The following is a 13,643-nucleotide window of genomic DNA, read 5'->3' as shown; positions in this document are numbered from 1 at the left end:
AATTATAATAGCCTATTTTATTATAATTATAATTATAATATCTTATAATTATAATTATAATAGCCTATTTTATTATAATTATAATTATAATAGCCTATTTTAACCTAACAACCTAAATTCCATCACATATAAAAACTCTATACTATGTCTTCTCTCCTTCAAACACTTTGTTATTGATATCATAATTTACATATCTAACTAAATTTAACATAATTTACATAACATATTTAACATAATTTACATATGTAAACTAAAATTTACATATTTTAGTTATGTATCATAAACATTTTATAGTTTTTTTACTTATAATACTTTTAACTTTTATATAAGAATTAAAACTGATTTAACCACAACCATTACAGTGTTACAACATTCTGTGTTTGTATTTTCTTTTTGTTAAAATTCTAACTTTGCACAGGCATTTTCTTCTGACCTCGAGGATTTCTGTGGGATTCTCTGTCAGGTAAGTCCTTTATCTGTTTCATTAGGGTCAGTTTCTGGAGACTTATTTTGTCCCTTTGTTTGCAACATATCTTGCTACTTCGTTATTTTCCTTGACTCTTTTTAACTGTGCATGAGAAAAAATAGCCAACTCTCTCAGTCTTCACATACTGGTCTCATACAGGCGAAAACCCTTAATCAATCCAGGAAGAGATTCTGGAGGCCAGCGGTGGTCTCAAACATTCACACTAATCCAAACCACTATTTTTGTTTCTAGCAGCCCCAAGGCATCTAGAGCATGCTGGGTCTCATAGTACTCTGAGACAGGGAAGACAGAAGCCAATTCTTTGGACAGCATCCAGAAAAATTGAAACATTGGATACACAGTCCAATTCTTCCATCCTTTCATCCCTGGAAAGAAGCTGAGACCTAAGGCTTTTCACTGAGCTGGGAGTAGGGGCTCCAGCAAGCTCATGCATGCTAGTTCAAACTACCTTCTTCATTTTCAGTGGTATCCAGGCACCTAGAGTATGCCAGGTCCTATTAGCACCGTAAGACAAGTGAAACAGAAGCTAGTATCTTAGGCAGCCCCCAGGAAAGTTGAAATGTTGGTTGGACATGTGGTTTGATTCTTCCCCCCACCCCACCACACTAGGGAGAAGCTGAGACCTGGAGGTTTCTTTCCACTGACATGGCACTGAACTGGGGATAGGGATTATGATGAAGATTCCTCAAATTTTCCTACCAGTCTTGATGAAGTTGGATTCACATTCACTCAGGATTCAGAAGCCTCTCAACTAGTTTCTGGGTTTCTCACAATAGGAATTTGTTCATGTATTGTTGTTGAATTCATGTGTTCCTGGAGAGAAGGAGAGTCCAGAGCTTCCTATTCCACCATCTTGCTGGAATCATTTTTTTTTTTTTTTTTTTTTTTTTAAATTTTAAAGACATCACTTTTATCTACTTTTCTCTCTTCTAGGAATAGTCTATGTTCTCAAGAGTGTCCATTATCTTCCAAGAGAAAGCAAGAGGACTTTAAGGACCATCATAAATCCATATTTATTAATACTCATACTTTCAATTACTTATATGTATTTTCACCAATAGAACAACATGTCTTATGAACTTTATGAATCCTAAGTCTTAGAAATAGCTTTTTAAAAATGCCAGATGGGGGCCAGGTGCAGTGGCTCATGCCTGTAATCCCAGCACTTTGGGAGCCTGAGGCAGGTGGATCACGAGGTCAAGAGATCGAGACCATCCTGGCCAACACGGTGAAACCCCATCTCTACTAAAAATACAAAAAGTTAGCTGGGCGTGGTGGTGTGCACCTGTAGTTCCAGCTACTCACGAGGCTGAGGCAGGAGAATCACTTGAACCCGGGAAGCAGAGGTTGTAGTGAGCCAAGATTGTGCCACTGCACTCCAGCCTGGCAACACAGCGAGACTGTCTCAAGAAAAAATTAGATGGTATCATCTGTTAAAGATATTCAACAGATGATAAACCTTTGAAGATTTTTCTCCTATATAATTTTTTTTTTTTTTTTTTTTTTTTGAGACGGAGTCTTGCTCTGTCGCCCAGACTGGAGTGCAGTGGCCGGATCTCAGCTCACTGCAAGCCCCGCCTCCCGGGTTTATGCCATTCTCCTGTCTCAGTCTCCCAAGTAGCTGGGAGTACAGGCGCCCGCCACCACGCCTGGCTAGTTTTTTGTGGTTTTTTTAGTAGAGACGGGGTTTCACCTTGTTAGCCAGGATGGTCTCGATCTCCTGACCTCATGATCCACCCGTCTCGGCCTCCCAAAGCGCTGGGATTACAGGCTTGAGCCACCGCGCCTGACCAGAAATTTTATTATCATGTAAAGAGGTATACATTAGCTTGTGTGTATGTTTAAATCTAACAGTTCTCTCTGCCAACATGTTCTAATGATAAATCTTGATTTCTATTCCAGTCTACATCTTTCCCAGACTTTGCGGTCTAAATAGCACACCATTTACCTGGTTTTCAGATCAAAAGCCTCTAAGTCAAGGATGACTCTTCTCTTTCTCCACACTATAACTTGCCACCATGTTTGATCAGATCCACCCTCAAAAATACAATTCGAATTTAATAATTTCTTACCACTTCCGTGACTATTACTCTGACCCACACTACATCCCTCGTCTGGACTACTGCAATTGTTCTTAACTCTATAACTTTTTCATCATGAAATATTTTATATTTCAATTCAGTATACAAACAGACACACATACACACACACACATAGCTGAAACAAAAATTCAATTCGGCACTACTTATTCTTATTATATGTAATGCACTCTATTATTTTATATCTTACTTTTTAAAAAATGAGTCACAAATCAGTAAATTGATATCAGAATATCTAAATGATTATCTGTTGTTGAAAATCTCTTCTCTGGCTGGGTGCAGTGGCTCACACCTGTAATCCCAGCACTTTGGAAGGCCTACGTGGGCAGATCACTTGAGACCAGGAGTTTGAGAACAGCCTGGCCAACATAGCAAAACCCTGTTTCTACTAAAAAAAAAAAAAAAAAAAAAAAAAAATTAGCTGAGCATAGTGGCACACAGCTACTTGGGAGTCTGAGACAGGAGAATTGCTTGAACTCGGGAGGTGGAGGTTGAACCGGGAGGCAGAGGTTCCAGTAAGCTGAGATCGCGCCACTGCACTCCAGCCTGTCTTGAAAAAAAAGAAAAGAAAAGAAAATTCTTCTCACTGGTCTCCCTGCTTTCACTTTTGCCCTCTATAAATAATTCTTCATCCAGCAGATCTTTCAAAACACAAATCACAAAAAAAAAAAAAGAAGAAAAAAATAAAAACAAACAAAAACAAAACACAAATCACATTTCTTCTCTGCTCCTAACCCTCTGATGGCTTCTCACCACACTCAATAAAATCCCAACTCCTAAACATGGACTGCAAAGGCTGTGTGTGGCCTGGCCCCTGTCTATCGCTCTGGCCCCACATCCTACCACTGTCCAGCCCCCACCCCGCCCCAGCCACACCGGCTTCTTGCTGCTGCTCAAAAACACCAAGCTCACTACAATCTCAGGGTCTTTGCACCAGCTCCTTCCTCTGCCTGGAACACACCCGGATGGTCACATAGCTCACTCCCTCACCCCACTCAGGTCTCCACTCAATTCATTACTCCTCAGGCAGGACTTTCCTGGCTATTCTCTCTAAAATGCTCCCAGTCATTCTCTGTCTTCTTATCCCGATTTAATTTTCTTTATACCACTCCCTGACATTATATGTTTATTTGTTTGTTATTTGCATCCTTTACTAGATGTTAGTTTCAAAGAGGCAGAGATTTCTGTCTTATTTCCTATAATTCCTTAGCACCTGGGTTTGGGGAAGGGGTGGCAGACTGGCGAAGAGCAGACATCCTGACGGATGTTGTACGAATCAAGATTTGCTTTCCTCGCCAAGCCTTCCGAGAGAACTTTCCTGTCCATGCCTCTCTTTGGCCCACTCACTGATTTCCATTCTCCAGCACGAGGGCCCAATTGTCCCACAGCAGAATGGGAGCCTCTCTTCCTCAGCAAATAGCCCCTAAAAATTTACCTTTAATAAACATTTCCTACCTCATCTAAACAGAATTTCTCTCTCATCCTCACAAAATACTCCATTTTCTTTTCTCTTTTCGTTTCTCTTTCTCTCTTTCTTTTTTTTTTTTTTTTTACGAGGCAGTGTCTTGCTCTGTCTCCCAGGCTGCTAGAGTGCACTGGCACAATTATAGCTCACTGCAGCCTCAAACTCCTGGGTTCAAGCAATCCTTCTACCTCAACCTCCCAAGTAGCTGAGACTACAGGCATGCATCACCATGCCCAGCTCATTAAAAAGATTTTTTTTGTAAAGACAGGGTCTCGCTATGTTGCCCAGGCTGGTCTGAACTCCCAGGCTCAAGCCATCCTCCTGCCTTGGCTTCCCAAAGTGCTGGGATTATAGGTGTGAGCCAGGGCACCCAGCTATTTACTTATTCATAGCTGAAATCCACAGTCAAATTATTTTGTGTGTAGCCTTTATGTGGCTTTGTGAGTTTTAAATTGTGTCCAGAGGCCAGAGGTTATAACCATCTTATGCTGATAAGGAGTATTTTGCCCAATGCTAGGTTCCCAGAATATTTTTAAAGAATCTTGTATCAGATTTAACAAGTTGATGGTGGGAGATAAGCCATTGAAAGGACACAGGTTTTGGAGTCAGACAGAACTAGGTCTGAATCTCAGCTATCACTTAATCCCAGCTGGGTGACCTTGGGCAAATGATGGAACCTCTCTGGAGATAAATAGATGTCAAATTCTTAGCACTACATCTGACACCGTAGCCTCTAGACAAATGACAACTACTGTTATTTAACCAGGCTGCTTGTATGTCTAAGTAGGACAATACAAAACATTCACTCATTTTGAGATGACATTAGTGAAGACCTCTCTCCAAATAGTTCTTTGTTGCTAAATAGAAGAATGTTGATGCTGCCTTTTGTGGAGATGGTATCTGCGTAAGGAAGCTGCGTGTCCACTTAGCCCACATCTTTTACCACTATGGGGAAGTGTGGGTTCTCTGCTTCTTAGGGAAAGCAGAAGACCATTTTCTTGAGAGTTCCTCTGGTATTCTCTCTCTCTGGTATCTAGTTTCCTTATATTTGGGGGGAATAAAATAGTTTCTTCTGGCTATTTTCTTCAAGCTTTCCTCAGTCTCTAATTACATTTTAAAATTTTGTTCAAGTGCAATATATACCTATGTTCATTTGCTCATTTACTCCAAAAGTATTTCTTAAGTGAGCGCTAAGTATGGTCCTAGCAGCTCTATAAATGGTGGTTAACAAAAGATATAATCGCTGTGCTTATTGTTTCCAGGGCGTAAAAATTTCAAGAATTTCACCATTATCATAAGAATTGAGGGTACAGAAAGGATAAGAAGGTAAGTTATTTTATATTTGTTATCATCTATTCCCTATGACTTCATTTAACTGACATTTAGTTGCCCAGTGCCCAACATGATACACTGAGGTCAAACATAAAACCCAATGGGGAGTAGCCAACAGACTGGCTTCAAGTTCCAGAGCTTCCATTAATAAGTCTCAGGCCTTTAGTTCACTTTATCTCCTCATGCCTTAGTCCTCTGTAAAATTATGAGATTACTAGAGGATCTCTAAGGCGTCTTCTGGTAAAAGACTATATTTCATAATTACAAATTTCTTCTCCAGGGAAAAAATAACTCATTATACTAGTTTCTACAGAATATTTTTTTTTTTTTTTGAGATGGAGTCTCACTCTGTTACTCAGGTTGGAGTGCAGTGGTGCGATCTCAGCTCACTGCAACCTCTGCCTCCCCGGCTCAAGCAATTCTCCTGCCTCAGCCTCCCAAGTAGCTGGGATTACAGGCATGCACCACCATACCAGGCTAATTTTTGTATTATTAGTAGAGATGAGGTTTGACCATGTTGGCCAGGCTGCTCTTGAACTCCTGACCTCAGGTGATTTGCCTGCCTTGGCCTCCCAAAGTGCTGGGATTACAGGTGTGACCCACTGCGCCTGGCCAGTTTCCACAGATTTTATAGTTTGTCATTTGCAATTTTGAACATGTAAGTCAATTTCATACTGTTTTACAATTCAGAATTGTCAAACAGGATGTCTTCTCTGAAAAAAAGTCTCCTCTGAAATCAATGTATACAACTTGAAGAAAGTAAACTGAATGCAGTGGCATGATCATAAGCATGTCATGTATACAAAGCATGGATTTCTCATACATAAATGATCATCACCTGGTAAGAAATTCTTTTCTGAAATAAAAATATTCCTGCCTGAATCTCTTCAAAATCTCTATTAATTTGGCAAATTCTTGATCAAGAGACTCCTTGTGATTTCCCAAAATGTTCAGCATTAATATGCAAAGATCTAGCTTCTCTTCCATGATATTGTTGAATTCCTACAAGAAAAGTCACAAAACAAACCCCAGTACTCCAATGTTAAACACAGACAAATGACAGAGGCAATCTAAAAAGCTGTGGACATTCCATCTCAATGGCATCACTGTACGTCAATGAATACCAATTCTCAATTGTATGTCAATTAATACCAATTCCCAATTGCCCAGAGATTGACTACCCTATTGGTTATGTCAATGTAACATGTATGTATAAAGTTCTTATTGTGTCCCTAAAACTGAGCTTCGCTTTCTTTTTCTTAAATTAGTCCCTGACAACTTCAGCAGTTATCACAATTGTTTTAGAACAGGATGGGACAAGATAATGCAATAATATCAGTATTTATTGATTATCATATTCACATGTTACCTTAAAAAAGTTAGTTTGACTATAATCCCAGCACTTTGGGAGGCTGAGGTGGGCGGATCACCTGAAGTCAGGAGTTTGAGATCAGTCTGGCCAACATGGTGAAACCCCATCTCTACTAAAAACACAAAAATTAGCCGGGCGTGGTGGCGCATGCATGTAATCTCAGCTACTTGGGAGTCTGAGGCAGGAGAATTGCTTGAACCCAGGAAGTGGAGGTTGCAGTGAGCCTAGATCACGCCATTGCACTCTAGCTTGGGCAACAGCGAGATTCCATCTCGGAAAAAAAAGAAATTAGACTGGCAAAGGTGTTGAAATCATATTACAGAGTTTACTTTTTTTCTTTAGCTTAACTTAAGCGGCTGATGGATGCAAGAAACTGGCTGGCAGTCAAGAAATAGAGGTAAATATGTGATGGACAGATGAAAGGGATACCTTCTCATGTGCTTCCTTTCTAACAAAGCTGGGAACAGCTACCTAAGAAGTTGCTGCTTTTCCAATGTTCTGCAAGTTCCTGAGTTAATAAAACCATCAAAGTCTCAGGAATAAGATTCTTTTACACAATCATCATTCTTTCAAAGTTAGGCAATTTTAATAGGCTAAGGAAAAATCTAAATTTAGACTAGCCAATTCTTACAAGGAGATAAATGCATTTTTTTCATTAAATCATCGTATTTATTATTTGTCTCTCCATCGTATCTCACATGTCTGCACACTCACTCTCTCTCACATTCTTTCCTTACTCTCACACTCGTACACACCGCTGGATACACACTCTACACTCATGATCAGACTAAGATAGCAGAAGACTACAATAAAGTCTTAGAAATGGTACTGTATACACTATTACCTGGCTTAACAAAGTAGAAGAAAAACCAGGAAAATCACAAAATATAGAACACTTACAGTAAGCTGCTCCTCCCACTTTTCTTTCACAGTTATTTCTGGATTATTTACCCACCGTCGACAGCTTTCAGTGAGGGTTGCAATTTTAGAAATTTCTTCGTGCTGTAAAAAGAGTTCCACATCTTCAACTAGGAATTCAGATGAAAGACACATGCTATTATACAATCAGAATCCATTGAGACCAAAGTTCTACTCTATAGGTAATTCAGGAAAATACCAGAGTACGTTCGTTTGCATCTAATGCCGCCAGTGACTTTCTTTTATTCCAGGATGTTGCCATGTGTATATGCTATATTGTCAGGTGCTCTATACATGTTGAATGTATACAGAGATAATCATTTTCCAGAACAAAACCTATCTTTTTAAATAGAAGAAAACAACCATTTTCACTTATTTTTACCATTCTAAAATGTACCAAAATGTACCAAACTAAACGCTACCTACTATATGCTAGGCACTGTGGAAGGGACTGGCAATAACAGCATGAAAATGTTGTTCCCTGATTTCTCCAATCATCCAGAGTTTCCAGTGAAAAATCAAAACAGAGAAAGAAATACCAGCCATTAACCAAAGAAAATTGAAAGAAGGAAACTGTTCAATAGATACCATGTCTTCAGCCCTTTGATTCTAAAGATTAGCCCACAGGAAAAAATAGCCTCAAGCAATCCATATCTAATGGTCAATCTGTTAGCCCTGATTGACCCAGAACTAACAGGCCAGCTTCAGAAAAGTTTGAGAAAAACCTTCACTTTTCAGAGTGTATTAATTTGGGTCTCAGCAGCACACAGATGCATTTGGACTCAGCAAACAGGTTGCAGGTCAGTTGTCTGCAGATATTCCCAGCCAAAGCGGAACACCACAATACAGGTATATTACACGATACCAGCTTCTGAAGAGTGGCTGTGAATTCCACTCCTTTTTGCTCAGGCTCTCTCAGTAACACCAGCATTTCTTGATCCATCATGGCGTCCAGAGATGACAAGTTGATTGTATTGCGCTGCCTTTCAGTGTCAGTGTTCTGAAACAATGATCGAAATGCCCACAATTGACATCTGAATAGAGAACATTCATTATTTTTACTTAACAAAAATGATGCTCATGAGTTAATGTCATTATCATTTGGTTCTAAATAGTCTTGTGGAATTCTCTTACATCCTAAAAATACTGTTGACATTTTCTCTCTAGGATGGCTTCAGCTGAACATTTATTCTGTCTTAAGGAAAACTCATTTATCAACAGATGACATTTACATGCTGATGATATAAACTGTTATGGCTCTAATTTTAACATAAAAATAGGTAAAGAAATACCCAGTGGGGAAGAATTGGTGGAGAAGGGCTGCTCAATCCATCCCACTGAAAACAGGTTGGCTTCTTTTGTCTCCCTTCCATTCATAAAAGACGATATGATGTTTCACAAAGTACATTCCCTATACTTCTCTCAAAGTCTCTGCCTCCTATCATATTTTAAATATATGACCCAAGCCTTCTCTTTTTGCTGCCTGTTGAAAAGGCCACAGGACTCTTATTTCGAGATTCTAGTTAGAAGACAAACTTCCCAACTCATCATCGGGTCAACCTCAGAGCCAGAACTTTGCTGGCTGATAACCCCCGCGTTTAGAACTATAGAACTTTCTGGGCTGGCATCTTGACATCATTATTATCTCAGAGGACTGAGGATAAAAACACACTGCTGTGGCAGATTTGCCACAGTTTCATTCAGTCTGGCAGTTTGGCTTGGTTTCAAAAACACAGTGAAATGATGAGTATTTGAAACAGAATGTCAGGAAAGCACAGCCCTCAGCAGAATGTCCAGGGCTGCCGGAGATGGCTTCAGATGAAGGCAGCATATGTTGTCCCTGCATCCTTGGCAGAAGCAATTCAAATAGCATTTGCCCAAAGGCATTCTTTCTCTCCCTTCAAGGTCGCATCACAGCTGTCAACAGGAGAACATTGTGACATATCCATCGTCCGCAGATAGGAAGAGACCATCAAATGGTGAAAAGAAAGCATTTTTCTAAATAAAGCATTTCTGAGCATAACAAGCATAAAACTGGAAAATACAAAGGGATGAAAATATAGCATAGTGGAGTCAGAATGTCTTTATCTACGAGAAGGTTTTTAAAATATTTCTTCCCATGTTATAAAGTACTGGGTCTACCAAACAAATGGAAATTATTTAAACTAATACATTCATTTTGCCACTTATTAACTGAAACACAGGTAAGAAAATGCTTGTTTCTGATCAGAATGTAATAATGTCATTAATTTGGGTTGACACAATTATAATCTAAAGCAAATAAATTTGGTATTGTTTCTGGGCATCTTTATTTTTTGATAAATATATTTACTTTGAGGGTTTGGAAAATTCTAAAAAATAACTCATGGATATCTACGGCTACCTTTGTTACCCTAGGCTGGGGATCAGCACAGGTTGTCTGTCCTGTCAAGAAAATAAACATTTCTAAAGTCCCAAAGTCCCTGAATGCACACTTCCACAAACCTTGAACCTTGCTGTAGCTTTCGGCCGTAACTTGAAAATGGTCCTTTCTCCCCAAGCTAAGAAATTTTAGACTTGGATTCTAAGAACTATCAGTACATTCTCTCAGTGTCCCTGGTAGTTTTCGGCAAGCTGTGAACCTTCGTTTCATCATAAGCTATCACATGGAGTAGTTCTCTTTCAAAACTTTCCATCTTCTTATAATGACCTACCTCTGCAGACTGAGCAAGAGTGAGTTCATAAAGTAAAGATTTTTCTCCTTCAGAGATGATACTGTTACGCTCTCCCTTAACATTCAACTGGATCCCATTTCTTGAAAAAAACAAAAACAATAGTCTAGTTAGGTGTGTCTCCAACATTACATTTGAAGTCAACAGAATATAGGGTCCATTTACCACCAAACAATCAGTCAGCACCCATGTGTGCCAAGGATTGTAAAATGTGCTTGGGAATAGGGAGAGTGGTCAGAAATCGTCTCTATCCTCCAGGAGCTGCACAGATCGGTGAGTCTACGAGGTCATAAACCAGGCCACATTTTTTAAAAAGAATTGGTGCCAACAGTTAAAAATCAGAGAATGCCACTTAAAAATCTGGATTTCTGGCTTTTCTTCCAAAATCAGAAGATATAGCCAGACTAGGTCCATAGAATTTTGATGTCACAATTAGTTGAAGCTAAACAGAGTAGCCCCCTCTACCTTTATGTGGGTAATGCACTTATCTCCTTTGCCATTTGCATAATGTAGGTGTGTGCATATTCCATTAGCTTTACTCATTTTTGTTATCTGAGTGACTCCTATGGATCCCGGACTAGCATATTACTCACATTCAGAAACAAATGATTATCATACACAATGATGTGTGTTAGGAGAGAGGTGAGAACAAGGTGCCATGCTTACATTCAAAACAATTACTTAGGCCAGGCACCTTGGCTCACACCTGTAATCCCAGCACTTTGAGAGGCCGAGGCAGGCAGATCACAAGGTCAGGAGTTCGAGACCAGCCTGGCCAACATGGCGAAACTCCATCTCTACTAAAAATACAAAAATTAGTCGGGCATGGTGGCACATGCCTGTAGTCCCAGCTACTTGAGGGGCTGAGGCAGGAGAATTGCTTGAACTCAGGAGGCGGAAGTTGCAGCAGGCCAAGATCGCACCACTGCACTCCAGCCTGGGTGACAGAGCAAGACTCCACCTCCAAAAAAAAAAAAAAAAAAAAAGGAAGAAAGAAAGAAAAAAAAGGGTTACTTAGTTCCAGGGTAAGGCAAAAGCAAGCAAGGGAAAGTCAACACAATGGACTGAATGTTTATGTGCCCCCCAAATTTCATATATTGAATTCCTAACCCCAATGTGATGGTATTTGGAAATGGAACCCTTGGAAGGTAATTAAGTTATGAGGGTGCAACCCTCATGAATGGGATTAGTGTCCTTATAAGAAGAAGCCAAAGAGTTAGCTAGCTGCCTTTCCTCCATGCTTGTACAAGGATAAGTCAGCAATCTGCAACCTTGTACGGGGCCCTCACTAGAACTCAACCCTGCTGGCACCCTGATCTTTGGAGTTCCAGCCTCCAAAACTGTAAGAAATAAACGAGTATTACTGAAGCCACACATTCTATGGTATTTTGTCATAGCAACCTGAGCTGTCTAAGACAATCAGGGAGGTTGGGGTCATAGGAAACTCATAAAGAAGTTCTCATGGAGAAAAAGAGAGAAAATGTCACACACAAAGGTATAGAAGAAAAGAATGTGGCACATACAAAGCTCAATTTGCCAATAATGTAGGGTAGAGGAACAAGAGAGGAGTCCGGCAAGGGTTGCCCTCTACTTACATGATGAGTTCCTGTTGCAAGTGCTGTAACTCATGAGCCAGTTTATTTTTATCCCCTCGTAAATTCTGGAATTGCACACAACATTAGGCTGTACATGTTACTCTAGTGGGGAATTTACATTTAACAAGCCTACCTTGCAAGCTGTGAGATTATTAATAACAACAGGTATACCTCTATAATGCTTCCATATTCTATGATGGTTGATTTAAGTTCTTCTATATATAAGCCTTTCTGAAAAGTAGAAGAGAGAAATAATAGCAAAAAAGTAATGGGTCCACCAAATCATATTTATTAGACTATCGATGTGAGCCACAGAAGAATTGTAAATGCCCAATCATCATGCGATTCTACAAGTCTCACTATTTGAAAACTGAACCAGTCAGTGTTTGTGATTAAAAACACACAAGGATGGCTGGGTGCAGTGGCTCACGACTGTAATCCCAACAATTTGGAAGGCCAAGGCAGGCAGATCACCTGAGGTCGGGAGGTCCAGACCAGCCTGACCAACATGGGGAAATCCCGCCTTTGCTAAAAATACAAAATTAGCCAGATGTGGTGGCACATGCCTGTAATCCCAGCTACTCGGGAGGCTGAGGCAGGAGAATCACTTGAACCCAGGAGGTGGAGGTTCCGGTGAGCTGAGATCACGCCACTGCACTCCAGCCTGGGCAACAAGAGCGAAACATCGTCACAAACAAACACACACACACACACACACACACACACACGGACAAAAAGGCAGCAATATGTAACTGGTGTCAATATAATCTGTGTTTGTCCGATCCAGTGGAATCAAACTCTAAAAGGTGATTTTTAAGCCCAAATCGAAATTATATTTATCATCATGATGTGTTAAAGAAAAATCAATCTTGCAAGTGACCGATGAAATTAAGGCATCTGATTTTTTCCAGTTCTAATGATACCTCCTTAAAATCATTGTTTTGTTCTACAAGACCAAAAGGTACAGGTAGTGAGTACCTGATCTCTAATTTTATCCCATGGCTAGCATGGTGGCTGGCACATGGGAGATGATCAATCAATGCCTGATGAACCCTGAGCAGGAGTGCAGAATGGTGGGAAGATCAGAGTTAGGGAGAAACTGAGTAGCCACTACTATCGCAATATCATTACACAGAGAACACGCACAATGAAGACATCAAGTTAGGACAATATTCAGTATCCCAGTCAAAGTCCACAGCCCTGCATGTTTCTTTTGAAACTTCAAAATGTGCAGGGAAAAGATGAGTGGCAAATATCATGCTTTCTTCACTTCCCTGTCTTGGACTGTGAAAGATTATTGTAGAAGATTAGGTTGTGTTCCTTCCCGTGTCTCTTAAAGTCACTGTAACCAGCACCTTTGTAGCCTTGGCTACAATCATAGGATACAAGAATAGAATGATATCTATCTACATGTCTATCTAATCAATCAATCAAATTAGGTTTCAAATAATTTGGGTATATATTCTTCTTCCACTCTTAAATGAATGGCTGCAGACTCATTTATGTTGTTAGAAATTAAAACAACATCACCAGTATCTAGCCAGTGACTGGTAGACTGGCACACTAATATTTGTCACATATGTGGATGAACACCACCAGAATTTACAGAAGATAAGTTCAAACTTATTTTTATAAAGTACTATAAAGGAAAGTCTCATGACATC

At 39.8% G+C, this 13,643-nt stretch overlaps 1 protein-coding gene across 5 annotated transcripts in view; it reads right to left on the bottom strand.

Moving 5' to 3' along the window:
• Positions 1-13,643, bottom strand: part of LOC101019445 (lymphoid-restricted membrane protein) — an 85,690-nt gene that overhangs the window by 44,548 nt on the left and 27,499 nt on the right. For all 5 annotated transcript variants that reach the window (XM_021922122.2, XM_031650338.1, XM_031650339.1 and 2 more), the window contains exons 11-16: positions 12,151-12,210; positions 11,980-12,044; positions 10,367-10,466; positions 8,539-8,673; positions 7,656-7,757; positions 6,222-6,385 (exon numbers count right to left, since the gene is read on the bottom strand). In XM_021922122.2, coding sequence (XP_021777814.2) covers positions 6,222-6,385; positions 7,656-7,757; positions 8,539-8,673; positions 10,367-10,466; positions 11,980-12,044; positions 12,151-12,210 — 626 coding nt within the window. The remainder of the gene's footprint in view (positions 1-6,221; positions 6,386-7,655; positions 7,758-8,538; positions 8,674-10,366; positions 10,467-11,979; positions 12,045-12,150; positions 12,211-13,643) is intronic.

Source organism: Papio anubis, chromosome 9 (assembly GCF_008728515.1).
Source record: "Papio anubis isolate 15944 chromosome 9, Panubis1.0, whole genome shotgun sequence".
Classification (NCBI taxonomy): domain Eukaryota; kingdom Metazoa; phylum Chordata; class Mammalia; order Primates; family Cercopithecidae; genus Papio; species Papio anubis.
The sequence above is the reverse complement of the archived record's forward strand: the minus strand, read 5'-3'. Positions and strand labels throughout refer to the sequence as shown.